At 36.0% G+C, this 22,151-nt stretch overlaps 1 protein-coding gene across 3 annotated transcripts in view; it reads left to right on the top strand.

Moving 5' to 3' along the window:
• Positions 1 to 22,151, top strand: part of AQR (aquarius intron-binding spliceosomal factor) — a 54,964-nt gene that overhangs the window by 2,774 nt on the left and 30,039 nt on the right. For 2 of the 3 annotated variants that reach the window (XR_015258628.1, XM_086748320.1), the window contains exons 4-19: positions 534 to 569; positions 2,593 to 2,713; positions 3,999 to 4,139; positions 5,770 to 5,838; positions 6,327 to 6,427; positions 7,340 to 7,416; positions 8,658 to 8,722; positions 10,688 to 10,804; positions 11,767 to 11,880; positions 12,693 to 12,796; positions 13,548 to 13,650; positions 14,736 to 14,856; positions 16,713 to 16,854; positions 17,588 to 17,766; positions 19,622 to 19,789; positions 20,211 to 20,380. Coding sequence is in view for 2 of the 3 variants with exons in the window: in XM_086748320.1 (XP_086604446.1) it covers positions 534 to 569; positions 2,593 to 2,713; positions 3,999 to 4,139; positions 5,770 to 5,838; positions 6,327 to 6,427; positions 7,340 to 7,416; positions 8,658 to 8,722; positions 10,688 to 10,804; positions 11,767 to 11,880; positions 12,693 to 12,796; positions 13,548 to 13,650; positions 14,736 to 14,856; positions 16,713 to 16,854; positions 17,588 to 17,766; positions 19,622 to 19,789; positions 20,211 to 20,380 (1,828 nt within the window). In the remaining variant the exon portion in view is untranslated. The remainder of the gene's footprint in view (positions 1 to 533; positions 570 to 2,592; positions 2,714 to 3,998; positions 4,140 to 5,769; positions 5,839 to 6,326; positions 6,428 to 7,339; positions 7,417 to 8,657; positions 8,723 to 10,687; positions 10,805 to 11,766; positions 11,881 to 12,692; positions 12,797 to 13,547; positions 13,651 to 14,735; positions 14,857 to 16,712; positions 16,855 to 17,587; positions 17,767 to 19,621; positions 19,790 to 20,210; positions 20,381 to 22,151) is intronic. The other variant, XM_086748321.1, reaches the window with a different exon arrangement.

Raw genomic sequence — 22,151 nt, 5'->3', positions numbered from 1 at the left:
CATACAGAAAAGAGTTGTAACCGTAGCTGTTTGGAGCTCTTCAGGGGAAGTTTGAGATCTGGAGAGAATTCTGTTTATGTTTTCTATGAAAGTAAGCTAAGAATTGCCATACAGGATCAGAGCGAGCTTCCATTTCTAGTCACTAAGAAGAAATGCCATTACAAACTCATTACATATATAGTTGTAGTTTTCCGGAAGACACACTCAGCTTCTAGCAGTTTATATCTTCACGGTTATTGGAAGTGATGTCTTCATATTTAACAGATCTAGATGGATTTTTTTAAATGTGAATTTGAGTGCCTAATGAATGTGCATGAACTTTAGCTTCCACAGTGTTACAGCAGTTGCTTCTGTATTCAAGTGGTTACTCTTGCGTGGCAATAGCGGGGTGGGGAGGCAGAAATAATTCCTAGATGTTTCTACAGGTTTCGTTGTATAACAAAATAATGGAAAAAATAGCCATGTTACATGCAGCTAAGATGTGCATGGGAGGGTTTCTTTCCTGTATTAATTGATTACTTTTTCCTCTTTAGGTTTGCTATTAGAAAGATAATGCTTCTTGAGTTCAGGTAAGCTAATTGGAGTGAAATTTTAAGTTATGTTTTGTAGGAACTTGTACAGATGAGAAGCAAATGCAGGGCAGTAAATCAGTTTGAAGGTAGTATACTTGTTTGTTCCTACTTACTAAAGCCTTAAATTATGTAACTAGGAAAATTACGTGAGGAGAGCTTAATTTGAGGAGGAAATAATTTAATAAGCGTAAGTGATGTATCGGAGTATCTTGTTCTACGAATCTGAATTTCTAGTGTAAGTGAAGCACCAAAGAAGAGAGTGTGGATGAAATGGGTGAAAAACTTGGGTCTGTAATTCGGAATTTGTCATTAAGCCTTAAATCAGAACTCACTGAAGCCAGAGGAAGTTTTTGGATTAAGTCTTACTGTGAGGGTAAAAATTAATTGTGCTGCAGCAGCATCACTAACATTTTCTTCACTTGAAAAGAAATGGAAATTTGTTTAGAAGATTCTTACAGCTACTTCAGACTTTCTTGGAGGAACTTATGAAGTGTGTCTAAAATGCTGTAAAAGAAATATTTGCAGTATTTGCATATTTAGAAACACAATATTTAGTGTTCTATTTGGCTCTGTTTTATGTCTCAAATCTTATGAGCAGATAGAATGAGATGGTTTTTGGTTGAGGTAAATTAATTGTTTGAAAAGGCTGAAATATGTGAGTACCCCTCACTAGAAAAGTAGGAAAAACTTCCCTCTGTTTCCTGCTTCTTTATTAGAAAAGACAGAACAGAAAATGTAAGCTACAGTTTGGGGTTTGACACTAACAAATAGCATGCTGGTAGCATGACTTCTGGAATCTGTATGCCAGCAATACCATGGAGTTACAGGTTTTTATCCTTTCTGTGAACATTCTTAGTGCTACCAGCCTGTAAAGTAACTTTAGTACTTTCTGGTCTATAGCCCCATCTACTGCCATTTGCCCTGTAAGTAATTTTCTTTCTTTTCTTCCCTCCACCTCCCATCCATCTGTCAAACTCTTATCTTCAGACACATGAGATTTTCCTGTCCTTCATTCTTGCTCACATACCTTTATCCTCAGTTGTGGGCACAGTAGTATTTTTACTAAAATATACTGAAGTTTATTGGAATTCCTGGGTGAAATGAAGTATGGAGTTTGGATTTTGTGGGATTTTTCCCTCTGCCGTTGACAGATTTAAGCTCTTGGGAAGCAGTATGTATTTCATCTTATATGTGCCTGTGAAGTTGTCTCAGCTCCATCTGAAGCTATGCATTCTGGCAGAGCTCACAGAAAGTGGAAACCCCTGTCTGACCATTACTGAGCCTTTTCTTCCTGGTTACATACAAGTTCTCACTGACATTTTTTACCACTGACTCTGGTACTTGTCTTATCTGAAGCTATCAAAGTAGCTTACTATAAGACATTAGAAAAGTAAACTGTGGAAAAAAGTAAATAGGTTAAACTGAGTTGGCTCATGAAGTGGCCAAATGAATGTTAAAGCTGGCGTTGAGAGGAAGGAATGGATGAGCAGCTTGTTTAGGAAGAAACAAGACTTTCTGCTTTCTGCTGGCAGTTGTTAAAGTAGCACAAGGTGCAAGTGTGTTGCATATGAAGAATTTAGGGATTGCTTCCTCAGGAGTAACTATCCTGCATAGCTTCAAGAGGAAGTTAAAGAAGGGAGACCGTTGTTTGTTCAAGTAGCCTCTCATCTCTAGGATCTTCTTTTTTATTATTATTTTTTTTTTTCCTCCTTTTGGAAAATCAACATGAATTTATGTTCTGACTTTGTATTGAGCTGTGTCTACTTGTTACATTTGAAAACCCTCTGGTGAATGTGTCTTCCTGATAAGAAACTCATCTGTCTCTTGTAGCAGTTACTGAGTCTAACAAGTTTTTTATCAGTGACCTAGATGAGAGGTAACTTCAGGAACTACTCACAAACTATAAAAATGGCTTTAAGGAGAAGGAGGAAGAAAACCCCTGTGGTTAACTGCTCTTTCAAATGAGTGACAGATTATGTGGGTGGCAGCAACTAATGAAATGTTCTTTGTCTCTTCACAGCCAGTACCTTGAAAATTACCTATGGATGAATTATTCTCCAGAGGTGTCCAGTAAGGCATATTTAATGTCAATCTGCTGTATGGTGAATGAGAAGTTCAGAGAGAATGTCCCTGCGTGGGAGGTAATCGATTTAAATTACAGCTAGAATTGACTTTGATCTGCAAGTTGCAGCTTTTGTAGTGTGCTCACTTATACTGACAGAAGGTAGCAAAGCTTGTGGTGTTAAAAGTAAATGGTACCTCTTCTGGAATGTCTCATATGGTGTTTTAAAGTGTGTGTTCTTTTCGGAGAAAGCAATGGACAGATGAAGAATCACCTGATTCCTTCTGGTGCGCGAGTCCTTTGTTCTGCTGTGTGATGCTTTTACATCAGCAGCAGCATTTGCTTTTTTGACACTTGACAAAAGCGGAGCATTTGCAGAGAAGTTCTTCCTCTGATATTGAAGAAGAAAGGATTTTTATATGTGTGTATATATATGAAGACACAACTGGCAGTCTAGCGTAGTATCCAGTAATGTCTTGCTGAAAACCTGTAGATATGGTTTTGTAGCTTTTTTGCATGAGATTTTATACTAAGATAAGCTCTTATTCTGCTTCTCTGTGTACTGTTTTTTGTAATAATAGGAGTAGAAATGGTTTAGTGTTTCTACAGACAGTCCAGTTCTCACGGACCGTCTCAACAACATGAGCTTAGTTAGAAATTCTATGCAAGAATTACTTCAGAAGCACGCTTACTCTAATAGTAGTGTAATTCCTTCAGTGCTGGCAAAGCACAAAGGGCTAATAACTTGCTCATATGATGTCTGCGCCTTTGTTCGTTCTGGCGTATGTACAAAATGACAGATGCATGTTACTTTCCAAGCAGCTTAGGTAAATTTGTTGTTTGGTAAATGGCTGCCCTTGTAAGTAACTGTTTTATCTCCACGATTATTTGGTTTATCTTTTTACATCTGAGGTAGCTGAATGGGAGTTCCACACCTGTAATTAATTTCTGGTGGTTTTTACCTGCTTGCTTTTTGCAGATCACTAAACAGCTGCCATAATTTTGGCCAAAATCTACCAATTCTCTTCTAACCTGTGTCATTTTACAGTTGAACATTCCCACAACACAATCCTCTCCACTTGTGCTTCTTGTTCAGTTTGCCCTACGCGTCACCTGTGTTAGACCACGCAGAAGGCAGTAGTCCCACTGTGAGCATTCCTGTAGCATGAGGATCCCTGGTCAGGAGGATGTCATTAGTCTGTTTTGTTTGTGTTGCCTGGTCAGAATAAATTTAATAGAAAAAAAACTAATCCTTCCTTTTATAGATTTAAATATATTTAGAGAATTAAGTTATGTTGTGTGAATGAAGATTAAAATTATTTGTATCAACCTGACTCAAAATCAACTTCCTCTTCTATTCCTAGACATTCAAAAAAAAGCCAGAACATTTTCCCTTCTTTTTCAAATGCATATTGGAAGCATCACTGGTTGAAAATGACAGTGAATACTCTCTACATGAACAGACAGTCCTGCTGCTTTTCCTTGATCACTGCTTCAATAGTTTGGTATGTTAAAAGTATCTATAATACTTCTTGTGTGTTTATGCTGTTCTGTGTTAATAGGAGTTTAGTCTGAGCAATTGCTTCTTACGAGACAGATGAAGCAGAATTCCTGTTAAAGGAAGAAGATGGTACTGGAGGGCTTTTACCCCTGTTTTTGACTCTTGCTTTTTCCTCTCTCATCATGTTTGCTTTTTTTCTGACACAAGGTCGTAAGAGACTCAAAACTGGAGGATTGGCACTTACTACAATTTCAAGGCATATATTCAGACTTTTATTAAAATGATAGTTAAAAATGTATTTATATTTGAAAAGGTGCTTTACGCTTAAAAGCAGATTACTTACAACTATACTCCTTTTAGTTTGACTGGGAAATTGTGCAAAATTATTTCCATTAACTATTGAGAAAGACTGTAGTTTCTTCACTTTTGAAACCAGGTTTAGATAATATTTCTATTTCCATTTCTCTTGAGTTAGTTTTAAGAAAGCATTGGACCAAGTTGTGTTCTCAGTCTATAGTAAAAGCACAGTTATAGATCCTAATTAGCAAGTGTGGAGAATAATTTACAATTATCTGTTATATGAAACAGCACTCTGTTACCTCTCTCGCTACTGTGCTTTTTCTTTACTTCTGTTGCACAAGGGATGTGTCAATCTAAATCAGGGTCTGCACGAATAAAGAACAAAATCATATCTCACAGACAAAACAGTCGAGAAAGCGTATGATTTGATTTTGGAATTGGAAGTGATTATGGGAGCCAGTGATCATTGTGAACCTTATGCATATAGTTTATTGAGGGAGTATTTTTATGTAGTGGCCGTGCTACAGCGGATCATTATTTTAAAGGAGGATTTGATAATGACTGTACGGAGTCCTGCTTGCAGAGCACGTTTTTCTTACAACATATGGAAGCCAGTAAAAAAGTGCTTGTAAAAGCATACTTGTACTTGAAGCTGCACTTCTGTGTGAAATGCAGAACAGCATAGTCACCGTGTTTTAAGTAAGGAGCACTGACGTGTGAAGTTTCAGAATGCTGAGAATGGAGTATTTGTCCATGAAGACTTAAAGATGTTAGTGGAAGTTTTTCAGTAGTAAAGAAAAGAAAAAAGACTTTGTGGATCCAGATCACAGGTAGAGTTGGAGAGAGAACATTTGAAACAATAGTTGAAGTTACATTAATTATAGGGAAAATTAGTTATTTCAGATAATGGGAAGAGTGTAGGTGAAGTGAGAGAAAGTTGATAAATAAAGAGTTTCAGGAGAGAAAGAGTAGAGTAAAAACAAATAGAGAAAGCACAGTAAGAAAATTCAGTTAAAGAATGAAAAATGACTGAAGAAGGAACATCAGTTCTCATCAGCTTCTGTGCTAAAAGTACTTACAGGGATGTGGCACCTGCTGAAGTGTTAAGAACTGACAGAATCCATGAAAAGAACCTAAAATGCCTAAGTTTCAACAGTTTCAAGTGTACTGGCTAGGGCTATTGTGCAGTTTCTTGTTAGGAAATCGTTAATCTAATAAAACAACATCTATATTTTTGTCAGATGGTAATGTACATTGTTGGATTTTGTAAGATAGATGCATCAGAAAACATAAGAACTTTTAAAAAATGTTTTCTATCTCTAACTTTCTAACAGGAAGTGGATTTGATCAGAGGTCAGGTGCAGCAGCTCATTTCCTTGCCGATGTGGATGGCTCTACAACCTGTAAGCATAACACTGTAAACTGGCAAAGCAATCTTCTAGGCGTTGTGAAAGTCCTGTATAGTGAATTCTTATGGAATACTGTTATGGAAGTCTAATATTTAAAACTGCCTACATTGCTATGGAATTGTAGTTTTGTGTGCTTGGTAAAATTCTCTTTATTGTTCATTGCAAATTTCCATGTAATTGAAATTTTTAATTACGTATGTACATTTTCTTAAAACTAACCTTTGTTGCTTATAGCTTCTTCAACCTATAATTTGTAGACAAGGTGATGGGGAACAGAGCTCACATCTAGCCATGGCTAGACTCTCTCTAGTAGCATTATGTTCTTGTTTTACAGTAATACTTATTGAAATTAGTCTGATACAGGTATTTATTTTAGTTTGTTATGGTTTTTTTTTTCATTTTTAATAAGAAGACTGTATTGTATTTTTATCCCTTGTGAAAACAAGGATTCTTGGTGACTGAATAACATTTTAACATTTCAGAAACGACTGGAGCAAGAGCTGAAAAAGACACCAAAACTAAGAAAATTCTGGAATCTAATTAAGAAAAATGATGAGAAAATGGATGAGGAGGCAAGAATGCGGTGTGTTACAGAAACCTTTTTTCCTATTAAATCTAAAGCCCTTAATGCATTCATTGTGTTTCAGCTAAAATAAATTGCTTCAATTAAAAAACCATGTTTTTTAAAAAGCAGTGAGGATGGCAAATAAGGATTGATCATATGTGGTCTCCTGGAAACTTTTGTTTTCCAGTAGTCTTTATACAAAATACTGTTACAGAACTCCAGTATTTTATTTGATCAGTGAATCTGTGATACCCAATCTTAAAGCTATAGGATGAAAGCCATACGAGAATATTCATGCAGTTACTGATATTTTTAAATGGCCTTTTAGCAAATGTTTACCTCTTAAGCAAATAGCTTATACAAGTACTTTAATAATTTGTATGTCTCTCACAAAAGTTAAATCATAGAATCCTAGAATAGTTTGGGTTGTAAAAGACCTTTAAAGGCCATCTACTCCCACCCCCCTGCAAGGAGCAGTGACATCTCCAACTGGATCAGGTTGCTCAGAGCCCTGTCCCAGCTGGCCTTGAACGTTTCCAGGGATGGGGCATCAACCACCTCTGTGGGCAACCTGTTCCAGTGTTCCACCACCCTCACTGTAAAAATTTTTTTTTTCTTCTATATCCTAAATGTTCCAATACTTCTGTGTTGCTGTGTGGTACGGTGTGGGTGGTGACATACTTCTCCTCTTTGACTCAGTAGAAGCATGGGTTGTTAATTAGTTCTGTACCTAAAAACGTAGACTCTGCTAATCTTGTCTGCCTGTGTGCAGAGAGAAAAGTTATAATCTAAACAGTTCAGATGTGTTTCAAAGCAACCTGCTACCGTTACGTAAATTTTAAAGCAGCTAACTTTATTAGTGAAAGATATGATGTACTTCTGGTCTACATTTAAGGAATATTAATGCTTTTGTTGTATATCTGATTTTAGAGCGTATCAGGAGAGAAGATTTCTTTCACAGCTCATTCAGAAATTCATTTCTGTGCTAAAATCAATACCTGTCTCAGGTAACTGTGGTTCTTATGTTACTTTGTTATCTGGTAATCTGTCTTAAATTATTTTCTGTTGCTGAAGTAACTGCTCCTCTAGGATACCAATCTGAGGTTGGAGACCTTATCTGAATGGGGTTTTAGTGAACTCCCATGCCTGTCTGCATGGATTTAGTGTAAAAATTAGTATTCAAATTTGTATATGCTTCAAAAATGAAATGGCAGAAAGCTACTTTAAAGCTCTTCTGCGTCTGTTCAGTGTGAACTTAAAAAAAAAAAAAATCTCTGATATTCTTTGTGTGCTTACAGCCTTCGTACAGCATTAAAGTGTTTCATATGTACTGAGATGTCTTGTTAAACAGGTGGTATAAATGCATATCATAAGGCTGTATTCTGTCAGTACTGTTGATTTATGGTAAGAACAAAAGCCTAAGTGAAGTGAAATTCTGTGAGGTTTGACTGCTCTTGATTTATAAGTCATTATGACAAGCAAAATTATATGCTTGCCTGATTTAGAAAGGAAAAGTGTTTGTACAGGAAGGTGTTAGCCTTTTGACAGAAAAGGCTTATTATGCTCTTAAGTACAGCACAGTTTGGGTGAAATCACTTCCCAGAGTTCTGCTTTTGCTTTTAAACTCTTTGCAAACTTCAGCTCTTAACTGAGCTGTGAGGGGAAATTCTTTGTATTGTGGCTTCCTCAGAAAGGATACCCATCCTCTCTTTTCCCAGCAAGATCGCTTTTAGGAAGGTTTACATTAACAATACTTTGGAGGCTTTAAGAAGTAGATACTCATTGAAACAGACTTAGTGTTGTCTTTTGACATTATTCTAAAGGCTCCTTAGTAATCACCACTGAGTCCCTTTGAATATTGTCAAGGCCTTTTTGCACACACCTTGATTGCAGCTTTTAAATAGGTATTTTTGGGTACCCACAGTTAAAAGTTCTTAAGAAGCTTAGCAGGCCATTGTTATCTTGTGGCAGTGTGTGTTTTTTTGTATGTCACATTGGTTGTTTCTTTCAGACTGGATAAAATCACTCCTGAAACTCTAGTTTTCATTACTTTCTTACATCCAAAAATTTTCTGGTCTGCAATGAAAGATAGGATTATTTCAGAAAAAGAGAAGAATGTGCTAGTTAACTTTTTAATTTTGTTAAAATCTAATACTGGTATGTTAGTAGCATTTATTATATTTTTTAAAAATAGTTCAAGTACAAACATGTGGATCAATTGCAAAATTTTAATTTTTTTTATATTTAGGTCCTATTTCTATGGACAAAGTTCATTATTGTGAGAGATTCATTGAACTCATGCTAGATCTTGAGGTAAGTTATTAAGTTATTTCAACCTGTTTCCAGGTGCACTTTTCTAGATTTTAAATGCGTAAAGTCATTATTGCAGCCTTATTCCAATTAGCAAGTGGCTATGGCACAGCTGTGCGTATGATTGCTTAATACTTGTTTTCCATCTGTAAATAGGAGGTTGTAGCAGTGAATTCACGCTGGGAAATGATTAGTAAGGTTTATAAACCAGGTGAACTGTTAGAGAAAGCTAAGATCCTGAATTTCCCAGTGAAGGCTTTGTTAATTGGAGTGGTGGCAATTGGCACCACTGGTTCTGGCAGTTGATGAAAATCTGTGGTGCTTCAGTCTACTAGGAATAACCCAGAAGTGTTCTTCCCAATGCATAATAGGTTGCTAAAAGTATCTTTGGTGTTGTATGTTATAATCTCAGAAAGTATCAGTAGTTCTGACATGCGAACTATTTCTATTTGACTAGAATTCATTATTTAGAAGTAACACTTCTGGTGATCTACATTTGTTACAGAATAATAGGAGGTCAAGCGAGGTTTTGTGAAACTTTCAGCAGGTACTGAGAAAGTGGGACAATTTTAAGCTTGAGAGTAACAGATTTAAACTGCAAATTCCTGTCTTTGATTTTTATCACAAGTAGCAATTTATTTAAAATATCTTCAGATTTAGAAGACATTCTGAAGTAAGACAGAGTTTTCTGAAACAGGAAGCACAGGGAACTTTAAAATGGCTTGATTTTGAACTCATACAGGCTAACTGTCCTCTGCTAAATCACTTAGAGTAGTCTGTGCTTGTAGTTGCAGTAGATATACTAGAGCTTGTTGTCTAACAGATATAATATGCTCTTGTAAGAGAAAATACATATTTGAAGTTAAGTCTGCTGTTAGCCAAAATGCTTAGAGGCAGTACATTTAATGTTGGTTCTCGCTAGGTATTACATGAAGGTTAGAATTCGGACGGTTCATGAAGCTTGTTTAAATGACTGGAACAAGCAAATGATAAATTAGCTGGAAATCCAAATCTTTGTGCCTGGGTAGTAGGTACTGTGTTAATGGGCTCCTTTTACCTATGTCGAGGCCTTTTTCTGAATATTTGTTTCATGTTACTGTATATAGACTGCCATCAAAACTTGGTAGTTTGATGATTTGAAAGGAATTATTCCATGGAAAGTTCTTATGGTTTTCCAAGTTTGGTTTTTTTTGTAATTATTATGCAAGGCAATTAACATCTTCTGCTACGGATTCTTTTATTTTTTTCTTCTTAGTTCTAAACACCATGTTGATGCTTTTTGGCTTTCTAAATTCTGGCTGTAGATTCCATTGAGAACAGCTCATTTTTCTCTTGAATTGTTGAGGTGTACCACTGTATGCTGTTGAACAGTTGCTACGTATAGCAGCTTAAGCTCTTTACGTTGAGAAGAAATAATCTCCATTTTGTTTATAAAAAGCTTTTGTAGGTTTTTAATTAAGATTTGATAAATTCTTAGATCTGATTGAGTATCTTACAAAGAATAGAAGATAGCATATTATATTCAGAAGAAACACAGTTTGCAGTCTTCCGAAAGACAAGCTTAAAGTTAATGAAATTAGTATAGAAAACAAACATTTAAAACAATGTTGCAGCAGTTTGACGTATCTTTAGTAGCAGACAGTCATTATGTAGTCACAGTAGTAGAACAATTGCTTTATTTAATTTACTTTGATGACTGGCAGGGTGCAATCTCACTAATAGCAAGTTTGTGCTGTGCTCCCAGTCCTATAAAACGCTGTGTTCGTAGCAGCCTGCCTGCATAAAACCAGTGTCTTGGCACACATGAACGCTGCTTTAATACGAGGACCTCTGTTAGGTTATTAGATTTGTAGATAACTGTGCAGCAGTCTATCTTGATACACCTTCTTGAAATGGAAAAATTGAGAAACCAGGATTTCTTACATTTTGAATAATTGCATGTACTAATGTGATGTTGTTTCCCACAAGGCTTTACTTCCCACACGGCGCTGGTTTAATACAGTGCTGGATGACTCCCACCTTGTTGTTCACTGCTACCTGTCCAGTCTTGCTAAAAGAGAGAAGGAGGGTCATCTTTTCTGCCAGGTGAGATACAAAGTTGTTGAAAATAACTTTTTCATTCCAATGCGGCTCTGAATACTGCAATTGTTTTGTTTTATATTTGTCTGTTAAGACAGGTTTTTATGAGTATTTCTGATGTATGCAAACTACATGTTTGTTTAAATCCTTCAGACAGTAGGTCTTTCTTACCTGTACTTACGTATGTGACTGCTCTTACATTTCTGGTTCTGTTTTTGAACAGTTCTTAAAAGTATTACCTAGAAAACGGTGCAGCTTCTACTGTACTTTACCCCACATATAGCAGAAATTGTCACCAGTGTATTAGTCTGTGCTTCGTTTTGACCTCACATTGTTCTACAGTGCAACTGTTTTTCACTACTGTCCTTCAGTTTACTCAGTCATAGACAGTATATTGTTTTTTATGGCAGGATCTGAAAATCTTTCCCCTTTCCTGCATCTCAGGTGCTTTTTCTGCTGCTTGCTGTCCCCCATCTCTGGCATTTGTTCAGTTTCTCTGAGGGTATTGATGGAACACAAAGCCAGGAGCCCATCCGAATAATTTTCTTCTTCCAACTTAAATAATCTAATTGAAAGACAAGATAAATTCCAGTGCTGGCATCAGAAAGGGCAGGAGGGAGCAAGACTTCTCCCTTTTGGTAGTAGCAAGCCATAAGTTGGATTCAGAATCTCACTGAACCTCTGGCTAGGTCACTTTAGTGCAATTAGTTTTAGTTTCAAATCCTAGTATGTAAAAGAAACCACACTGGTTGTGTGCTGTGCTCTGATTTCTGTGGCTTGTAGATGAGATACCTAAACAAAATTATTCTGTGCATCAGCCAAGTATAAAATATAGATGCCAGTCCTTAGTCCTTAGTTCTTCAAGAACTTTGAGGAGCTCTTGTTTGTGCATGGGCCTGGATTTGCCCTCTTAAATTGTGTTTTTGTTTGGGGTAGGCTGTCTCTTGTTAATATGCGTGGTGTCTCAGCTTTTAGATATGCTTAAATTCTACACTGGCTTTGAAATCAATGATCAGACTGGAAATGCTTTGACAGAAAATGAGATGACGACGATTCACTATGACAGAATTACTTCTTTACAGGTAGGCAGATGGCAAAGTGCTTGTGGGAGGGAAAGGATTTGATTTTGTTGTTTTAATCTAATTTGCATCTAGAATAGGCATTAAGTTATTTCCCAAAGCAAACTGCTTATTTTTCCTGTTGTGTTACAGGAATAGTTTTAACTTGACTTTCTATACCATATTGAAGACATTAATGGTTCAGTTTATGGGTGTGACTATGACTAAATACGCTCTAGCAAAACACCACCGCTTTTGGTTTGATATTGTCAAGTTGAGATGAGCTGCTCCGGTTCAATCTGTTCAGAAGGGAAAATGAAGTGCTGTGGGAATTTAGGATTATGCAGTAGGTGGCACCATTTCTCCAATATCACTACATATGTGATAGCAATAATGGTCCCTTGTACATAAGAGAGAAAATAAAAATCCACATTACTTGTTGTCTTACAAAGATAACTACACTTTTCAGAATTTTTTCCCCCAGTTTTAACAACAAAATTTAAGGAAGCATGGTTAAATTAAACTTTTTCCTTGTTTTTCTTAGTTTTCTGCAAGGCTACCTGTCTGCCCTCTTATGTTTTATTTTAATGACAGAACAAAAGCTGATAGGAGGGTGTATTAAAAAAATACGGTGTTGGAAGCGCAGGAGTAATAGGTGGTACTAAGTAAGTAGAACAGATATTTCACCTGGGTTTTATTTCTATCCTGGTAGTGTCTACAGAGTGCTATGTGTTGTGAATCAGAAGAAGCTATGCTTTTGTATACATGTTTACATTGTTATTAAATTGTTTCATTAATATGCTTAAATTCAGTTTTTGTGTGTGGGTCTTCTGTAGAGAGCAGCATTTGCACATTTCCCAGAGTTGTATGACTTCGCACTCTCAAATGTAGCCGCAGTAGATACTCGTGATGCACTGGTGAAGTTATTTGGACCCCTTAGGTAAGTTATCAAAATGCAGTTTAACATGAAATTGAAGTTTCTCTTTCTGACTTCTCATGGGCCTTCTCAGGTCTCTCTGACTTGTCTTGGTGCCTTTACATCCCCTGAAACAGGGAGACAGGGAGAGTTTGTGGCCACCAGTAGTGAAGTACTAGAATTTCAGTATAAGAAAAATATCTTTATTTTCCTTTTTTCAAATTAATGTGAGAAAGTACTAAATTTGTGGAAAATATCTAGTGGCTTAGAGTAATTGTAGCAGTAATTAACTTGCAGTAGTTAACTCTTTTAATTTAGCTTTTTTTCACTCTATTCCTTCCAAAACCAATGGAAATCATCAAAGTATACTGCTGTATTAGCTCTACTGTATTGTAAATGCTGTGATTAAAAGGATAGCAGTCTGTATTTTGACAAAGGCAATGTGTACTCTGTTGTTATTTCTGTTTTCAAGTAAATGTCTTGAAACAATAAAGAATATTCACACCTTGCTGTGTTTGTTGCCAAATGAGTGGTTCAGCTTACACCTGTGGCTGAGCAGGCTTCACCCATGGAAGTGCTCTAGAGTCCTTTGTAACAATTCCAAAAATTAAGTATTTTAAATATCTCAGACTTCACTTGAAATACTGATCTGCAGTTGTCGGCCTCTGAAATTTATAGGAGATCTTTTTTTTTTTTAAAGAAAAAAAAAGTTGCCTTAAGTGCTCTCTCAGGTTACAGTGTAAGTGACAGAAGCGTTTTTCCTTCTACTGTGCAGCTCAAACATTCTCCACCAGGTGGCGTCGTACCTCTGCCTGCTGCCACCCCTTCCTGAAGGGGGAGACTCGAGCTATGACAAGGAGTTTCTGCTGGAGTTGCTGGTAAAACCATTATTAATATTGCTTGTATTTTTTTCTTTTGCAAACTCAAGACATAGCTAAATCTAGCAGCAGCGTTGTAGTAAAGTAGCCAGTTAGGACCTTTTGCTGAACTGCCTGTGAACCTCAGCACTGTTTATAGCAGTAAACTGGATATTAAGGTGGAGTTTAAAACCATTTAAATTAAGTATTTGATATTTTTTATTTATAAATGTAGTTTCCCTGAGAAACTAGTATGTGTGTGTTTGGTGTGATTGTAATAATAAGCAGAGTCTGAACAACAGTTTTGAGTTCTTCTGGAAAAGTTGTTGCTCTTTATGTGGTAACCTGTTTGTCCCCTTTAAAAACAAAAGAAAAATCTGCTAAAGTAGATCTAGGTATTCAGTACCTGTTTGGTTCCTCAAGCCCATTTGAAATATGATTTGATGCACATTATGGTTTATTGGATATTCAATGTATAACAATACTACTGTAGGTTTCTAATCTGATATCAGTATTAGGTTTGGTTTTTTTTAAAGTCTTTTTCATAGGCTTTTTTTTGGTGGTTGTTGATTTCTTCAGAAATTCATTCATGTAATTTCCTACAGTCTAGATAGTAGTAATATGATGCTTATGGATGCCATGAAGAGATACTTGTTCAGATGATATACTGCAGTACTAGATGATTTTTTTTTTTTCCCCTCCCTCTTTTTTAGGAGGGAATTAAGACTAGCTGTTGCTGAATGAGCAGTGTTAGTTAGCTAGTGACCATATGTGTAATGGAAAGAAAATAAATTTCATTTGAAATTGATTCTCTGCTAAGCAGAGACTGCATATTTTCGGTTCTCTTGTGCTGTTTTTTTGTCTGCTGAGTAACCGTGTGATTGTTTGACTCTAGTACCGTGACTGATAGTTGGACTATGTGTTTGTTCATCTTCTGATGTCACTGTGTGCATTTAGTTGTATTTAATGAAAAAACAAACCAAAACTTACTAAGAGAGAAATGGCAGGGGACCACCACCAGTTTTATAGATCAACATGTATGTTTCAAATATAGCTTTGTTGTCCCTTTTTGACTTATGAAAGTTTAAAATGCATCCTTTCTTTAGGTTTCCCGTCATGAGCGACGAATATCTCAAATCCAGCAACTCAACCAGATGCCTCTTTATCCCACAGAGAAGATAATTTGGGATGAAAATATTGTACCAACTGAATATTATTCTGGGGAAGGTATGATTAGTAGTTCAGTAAATGATGAACAGGACAGTAAATGCTGCAAAAAGAAAAAAAAAGCAATTCTGATGTCTATGTTCGTTCTGTCTTCAGAACTTCTATGCTGTATTTGATATCTTCCAGTAGCTTTGAGTAAGGTCAGCTCTTTTTCAGTTGTGAATCAGAAACTCCAAGATGAAGTTGTTAGCGCATATATAGTGGATTTAAAGAAAACTCCAAGGGCCTATGTTTGCGCAGAGATACTTGTTTGCTTCTAATCTGAGTAATGGATGTGCTATACCACCAACTTTGGCACAGGTGGTTACTGTAAGGTGAAACAGGTTGTAAAGATGCAGCAGAAAAGCTGTTGTCTGTGCTTTGCTCTTAAGTATTTTCAAGACAGCCTTTTTGAAACGGAAAAAAAAGGACAGTGAGTCTTTAGTAATGCATTAAAGAAATTTTATTGATGGTGAAATGTAATTTTGGCAAGTAACAGTGGCTGCTAGTGGAAGCATTTCCTCCTTCTGTGGTGAACACTTTTGCTGTTGTTATCCATGTACTGATAGCACTGCTGTGAAGCATTTCTGTTGCTGTCAGATTCTTACAAGTATTTTTATATTTTACTTCCCTTAGTTTCAGTTTACACTTTCTCTTTTTAATCTCCATGTATTCTCTAGCCCTGATTTCAAACAAGACAGTTTTGTTTTCGTAGTCTTTTTTTTTTGTGTGTGTGTGTATGTGTTCTTAAAAGTAGCTAAATTCTTTTGATGTAAAACTTAAATAAGAGTAATTTAGTCCAAGAAAGATAGGAATGTTGTTTCTGTTTTCTTTTAAAGAATGAGAGAAGTTGTGCATCTGTCTGATAAATACTGTGCAACTTTAGAGGCGTTGCTTCAGACCCTGCCCTTTGTGCATATAACTAGCTTTACAGGACAGTTTGTTACTTGGCGTTGGGAAACGTGTTAAGGTATTTTATCACCATGAAGCTTTACGGAATAGAAATTACTGTGTTCTACTGCTTTTCTTCACTGCCACTGTATCTCAGTGCATGTGAAAGCCAATATATAGCACCTATAGTAGTGAAAGATTTCAAGGATAATATTGCAAGTTACAAAACCTTGATGCTTTCACAGGTCTTCAGCATAGGTGTGAAACTGGAACATTAATCCAGTAATGTTAAATGAGTAACATGTAAGAATTTTTATTATGCAAAATTTGCCTCTAAGACTACCCTAAAGCTATACAAACTCTAGGACCTGTCTAGGAGTTTTAATATTCCTTGTTTAGTTAGATCTAATCTTCCCATGTGTTTCATTCTCCTTTAAAAAAAAAAAAATCAGTAACAAACTTTTGAGGAAAGTTATGTATTAAAATTTGATTTCTTGGCCTAAAACCTTTTTCTACATTAATGATTTTCATGGCTTCTAATAAACATAAAGGATTAGAATTGGGAAATTCTTGGATAATGCATGTTTTTTATTAGTTAATGAGTCTTTTCCAACATTATTTAATGCTGGCTTAATTGTTGCATTCCCAAAGTACCATTACTTTACCCTGCATTTGATTTTTATAAAATAATTGTAGCCTGAATACAGGGAAGGATTCAGTCTTTAAATAATGCACTGTATTACTGCTAGAAGGATGAAAATTCCTTTAATCTTGTTCAGGCTCATTTAGAGAAAACTTGAAGAATACGTGCATTTTAGTGGCATGCGTTTATAAAAAGGAGTAGTTCTTAGAATCTCCCAGGATAACAATTATGGCAGTTATAGAATAACAGGTATATGTATTTATGAATTCGTAGAACCAATGTATTAATTCATCTTCTTATTCACCCATCAAATACCTCTTCCTTTCTACACTTACTCCCTTAGGCTGTCTTGCACTTCCCAAATTGAATCTACAGTTTCTGACTCTTCATGACTACCTGCTGAGGAACTTCAATCTTTTCCGCTTAGAGTCTACCTACGAGATCAGGCAGGACATTGAAGATAGTGTCAGTAGGATGAAACCATGGTAATATTTATTAACTGATGCAAACCAGTCAATTCAGCTGTAATTGTTCAGTTGTAATCAAAGTGCGTTTGAGAATGAATAACTGATATTGTGTATATACTAAATACGTAGTAACATGTATTTTAAATTGTTACATAGATAGTATATTTTATGGTAACTTTTTCAATAAGGTGTTGCCATCCTGTGAGGTGATTTTGCAAGAATGTCTTGATATGTATCCCTGTAGATGCTGGATGCTAGCAACCAACCTTTACTGTGTTAAGACGAATGAGTTAGTTTTCGAAAAGTACTAAGCCTTAACTGACATTACAAAATCTGGAAACTCTACCACCAGCTCTTCTGGTTTATGAGAGGTGTTACTGTATATTCTTGAATTTACTGTCTGCCACATTTTGATCCTCTTTAGATTTTAAGAGGTCATTTGGTGTGATATCTCTTATAGTCATTTTCCTTTCTTTCTCTGAGGTTTTTTTTTGCTTTTTTTTTTTTTTTAATCCAGACTAAGATGTTTCTTTAAATATAAGAATAAATCAGTTCATGTTTTGCTTCAGTTCTAAAATGCAGAATTGTGTGACTCTACTTCAGTAGCATGTAGACTTCTACTTTTGTGTTAGAGCTGGCTCTGAGATGAATTGTTTCACAGTTTAAAAAAAGAACTGAATCTGTTATCGCATAATGACTAACAAAACTTTGGTGTTTAGGTTTTTTTTAAAATTGTTTTCTGCTTTTTTAGGTTGTCAGAATATGGAGGTGTGGTCTTTGGTGGATGGGCTAGGATGGCGCAACCCATTGTCTCTTTCACAGTGGTAGAGGTGGCAAAGCCCAATATTGGTGAAAATTGGCCCATGCGAGTACGAGCAGATGTTACAATTAATTTGAATGTCCGAGATAGCATCAAAGACGAATGGGAAGGTACTTAAAATAGGTGTTCATCAAAATACACTTTGATGTAATCTTATTTGTAAGAAAGGGGTTTTTTTTTATATGAGATACAGATTTGCCAATCTTAATACACTATTTAAAAGTCAGTTTCTAGGTCGAAGAAGTTTATACTTTCCTAAAATGAAGATGGAAATTATTAAAGTATTTACACGTCCATTGGGAGCAGAATGTTTGCTATTTCAGACTGATGTCATTCAGTTTGTAACTGTAAAATTCTGCCCTTTACAGGGAATATGGAAAAGTAACTTAGCATTTTACATTAACATTCATGCTAATGACATATTGGAAAAGTTGTGAGGAATGTGCTATGTCTCATATACACATAGAGAGACAGATTTTGATTTAATTAAAACCAGTGCATTTTAGTAGTTTTTGGTACATTTGAATGTTGTTAGGATGTGCTGACTGTATCAAATACAGTTTCTTATACATATCCACAGGCGACACTTCCTTTGCTTCTGGAATTGAAATTTAGTTGACTGTTGGCAAGTGGCACAGAAGCATGTACTTGTACTTGGATTATCAGTAAATGTCACTCCCTTCTTTTTTGTTAGAGAAACCTGTTAAATGTGCTGGAGCTGCATGGTGTGATTACAGGTTACGTAGCACAAATGCTAAAGCTGGATCGTGATAAATCAGCAGATACAAGTTTGCGAATGTAGATTTCTGTTAAAGTAGAAATGCTAGGAGGATGGCAGCAGACTTCGCTATACTGAAGGTAGCTATATAGTGGTGCACCTAGCTTTTTAAGTACTAGAACAGCCTCCGTGATTTCAAAAGTAGTAATGTTTTAATTTAATCAAAATTGAGGTGAAGGATTGATGAATCGTTGCCTGACATAACAGGATTTTGATTAAACTGCTTTAGGTTGAATAATATCTGGTGAGGAATGTGAAATTATTTGTATAGTGTGAAAAATACGGCATGTGTTTACTAAATTTTGAGGGCGTCTTAGATCTGTGAGAATCTGTAGGTATACTGGAGAAAGGGATTAATGTTCAAAACTACATTTGTGAATTGGACAAATTACAATTTAGAAGTAGGCTGTAATTCAACAGTGATGAATATTAAGACACTAAACTTAAGCAAGAATAAGTCACTGCACAAATGCCTGTTGAGGGAATAGCTTGTTAGGCAGTAACTGCAGAATGAAAATAGTCCAAGGTTGTCATTGCTCAAAAGGTGATGTGACTCTTCCACGATATATTACTGCTGAGGGAAAAAGAAAAACACTCAACCAAGTCGTATCAGGTTTTATAAACTGGAATATAGCGTGTAAAGTAAGTAACTTGGTTAAGTGACCTTTTACCCTATTAAGTAGATCACTAAAGTAACTTTATTTAGGATTTTGTGCCCAGTTCTAGGCACTGCACTCAAATTGTGGGGAAAAAAAAACAAACAAAAAAAAACACCAAGAAAAAAACACAAACTGGAGTTTAGTCCAGAAGAAAGTAATGAGAATAAGAGATTAATGACACACTGCTTTTGAGATAAGTCTGAAAATATCTAGGTTGTGTAACTTAAGTAACATTATTGAGAGAAGAGTAGTCTTGAAAAAAAAAAATTTGTTGTCATGACAAAAGCAGTCAATTTCTTCTTTTCGTATCTGAAGTCCTAAACACATATTGGTGTGCAAGAATAGTGGAAAATATTATAATGTCCTATGGTTCTGTATACTCTAAAGGCATATTTTGAAAGAGAACATGTAAAACAGGTGGAGTTTTATTTAAAATAAATTTTTGTGTATTCTATTGTATATATATTAAGGAATGGAAAAGGAAAATGACATCCAATCCAATCACTGAATGTTCCTTTTTGAAATCAGGTCTACGTAAACATGATGTCTGCTTTTTGATTACGGTACGTCCCACGCAACCTTATGGCACCAAGTTTGACCGACGACGACCTTTTGTTGAGCAAACTGGCCTGGTATATGTCAGAGGCTGTGAAATCCAGGGCATGTTGGATGAGAAAGGACGTGTTATTGAAGAAGGTATGATATACCAAAACTTGCTTGAAATATTTTGTTTGTTTGTTTTTGTTTCTGATTAACAGCCTAGTCATTGACTTGCTTCTTTTAAGCAGTGCTCATTGAATTCATTACCTACTTGAAAAAACAAGCAGTCCTAAGACAGGATCACTAGTTTCCTGTGATAATATCTGATGTAATTAGATTAATTAAATAAATCCAGTACATTTTGGTTTTAAGAATAAAATGGTTTGCATTCAAAAACTCTATTAGAAATGAGATTAAAACATGAAATAAGAATGTTTGTAATCCCATGCAAGAATTAGTTTCCTCATAAGAATTTGTCTAGATTTCATTTCAGAAATTATTATGAATCACTTATTTGAATGATAATCTGCTTTCAGCACTGCTTCAAATTCTAATCTTGCTGTTTTATTATGGGCAGGACCTGAGCCCAAACCAAGACTTAGAGGGGACTGCAGAACATACAGAGTATTTCTGGACCCAAACCAGTATCAACAAGACATGACCAATACTATCCAAAATGGAGCAGAAGATGTTTATGAGACATTTAATATCATAATGAGAAGAAAACCGAAAGAAAACAATTTCAAGGTAAAGTACTGCTCACTAACTCGGGATTAGGAGTTTGTCTGAATATACCAGCTGTAGTGACACATGTTCATTTTATATGCACGTAGCTAGGCTTTTGAAGTGGCATTGGGTCACTTCAGGAAGTTAAAGCCTGTCCCCTGATCATAACTTCCCCATAAGCTAAGTGTTGAAGTAGCTGAAAATCAGAACACTCCTACTTCGCTTGAGTATATAATAAAACATTCGTTTATAATTTAGGTCTTTTAACAGGTAGCCCACGGATTAGTTGTATTCGGCCTTTTGGGTCAAGGGAGCGTGTGGAATGTTTTTGTTACCTGATGTAATAGAGGACTGCAGGAAAAGGGGGAGTAACTAGTCAGAAGTTAAAAATCAGAGAAACCTGTTAGCTTTTGGGAGCATCACTAGATCAGTTTCTTATTAGGCTTTGGAGGGTGTCAGATGAGATTTTTAGCACCGATATATTTGGTAGTCTTCCAAGAGATTCTATGCTAACTGGAGCTTCGTAGATTGAATGGTACCTTTTTTTTTTTTTTTTTTTTTTTTTTTCCCCTGCCGTAGCAGTTTTCACACAGTTGCAGTGCATGATTCTTTGATGTTTTACTTCCTTGGGTATTCATTGTCAAGAGAGCCTTCCGGGAGTTTGATCAAAGTTCAGAATAAACCTGTGGCTAATGCATTATAATACTGTATACTGCCTATAAATAAGATTAAAATTATACACACAACCTAATTCAGTTTTGCATATATATTCAGCAAGTGTTATTTTTCAGGAAGCTTTTCAATAACTTGGCTTTCCTCACTCTCTGTTAAGAAAAGGAAAGTTTTCCAGCAAAGTTTAAATGTATATTTGAGGTTCTAGAATTGTGAATTGACATAAATTCAACTTTGAAGTAGTTTGTGTTGTCCATAGTAAACTTTTTTTGAACAAGTGGCATAATTACAGAATCATAGAATCATTTAAGTTGCAAGGCAACTCTGGAGATTATCTAGTCCAAACCGCCTGCACAAGAAGGGTCACCTGCAGCAGGCTGTCCAGGACCATGTCTAATTGAGTTTTGAATGTCTCCAATAATTGGGAATCAAAAATTTCACTGGACAGCCTCTTCTAGAGCTGAATTGTCCTCAATTGTCTTGTGTTCAGATTAAATTTAATGTGTTTTCATTTGTGCACATTGTCTCCTATTCTGTCACTGGACAGTACTGTGAAGAGTCTGAAGAGGGCCACAAAAATGATCAGGGGGATGGAACACCTCTCTTAGGATGACAGGCTGAGAGAGTTGGAGTTCTTCAGCTTGGAGAAGAGAAGGCTCCATGGAGACCTTATTGCAGCCTTTCAATACTTAAAGGGGGCTTGTAAGAAAGACTGAGACAGACTTTAGTAGGGCCTGTTGTGATAAGACAAGGGCTAATGGTTTTAAACTAAAGGACAGTAGATTTAGACTAGATATAAGGAAGAAGTTTTTTTACGATGAGGGTGGTGAAGAACTGGAACAGGTTGCCTAGGGAGGTGATAGGTGCCCCATTCCTGGAAACTTTCAAGGCCAGGCTGCACAGGGCTCTAAGCAACCTGATCTAGTTGAAGATGTCTCTGCTTCTTGCAGAGGGATTGGACTAGATGACCTTTAAAGGTCCCTTCCAAAGGAAAGATGCCTGTGGTGTGAAACAGTAGGTTGTGGTCTGCACAGAGCATTCTGATGCCATCCAGCTGTGGATTAGTATACTAGAAGTACTTCATAGAGAGTCCTTTATAACTTTATAATTAAAAAAAAAA

Source organism: Chlamydotis macqueenii, chromosome 5, assembly GCF_036417535.1.
Source record: "Chlamydotis macqueenii isolate bChlMac1 chromosome 5, bChlMac1.mat, whole genome shotgun sequence".
Taxonomy (NCBI): Eukaryota; Metazoa; Chordata; class Aves; order Otidiformes; family Otididae; genus Chlamydotis; species Chlamydotis macqueenii.
This window is presented reverse-complemented; position numbering and strand designations above follow the sequence as displayed.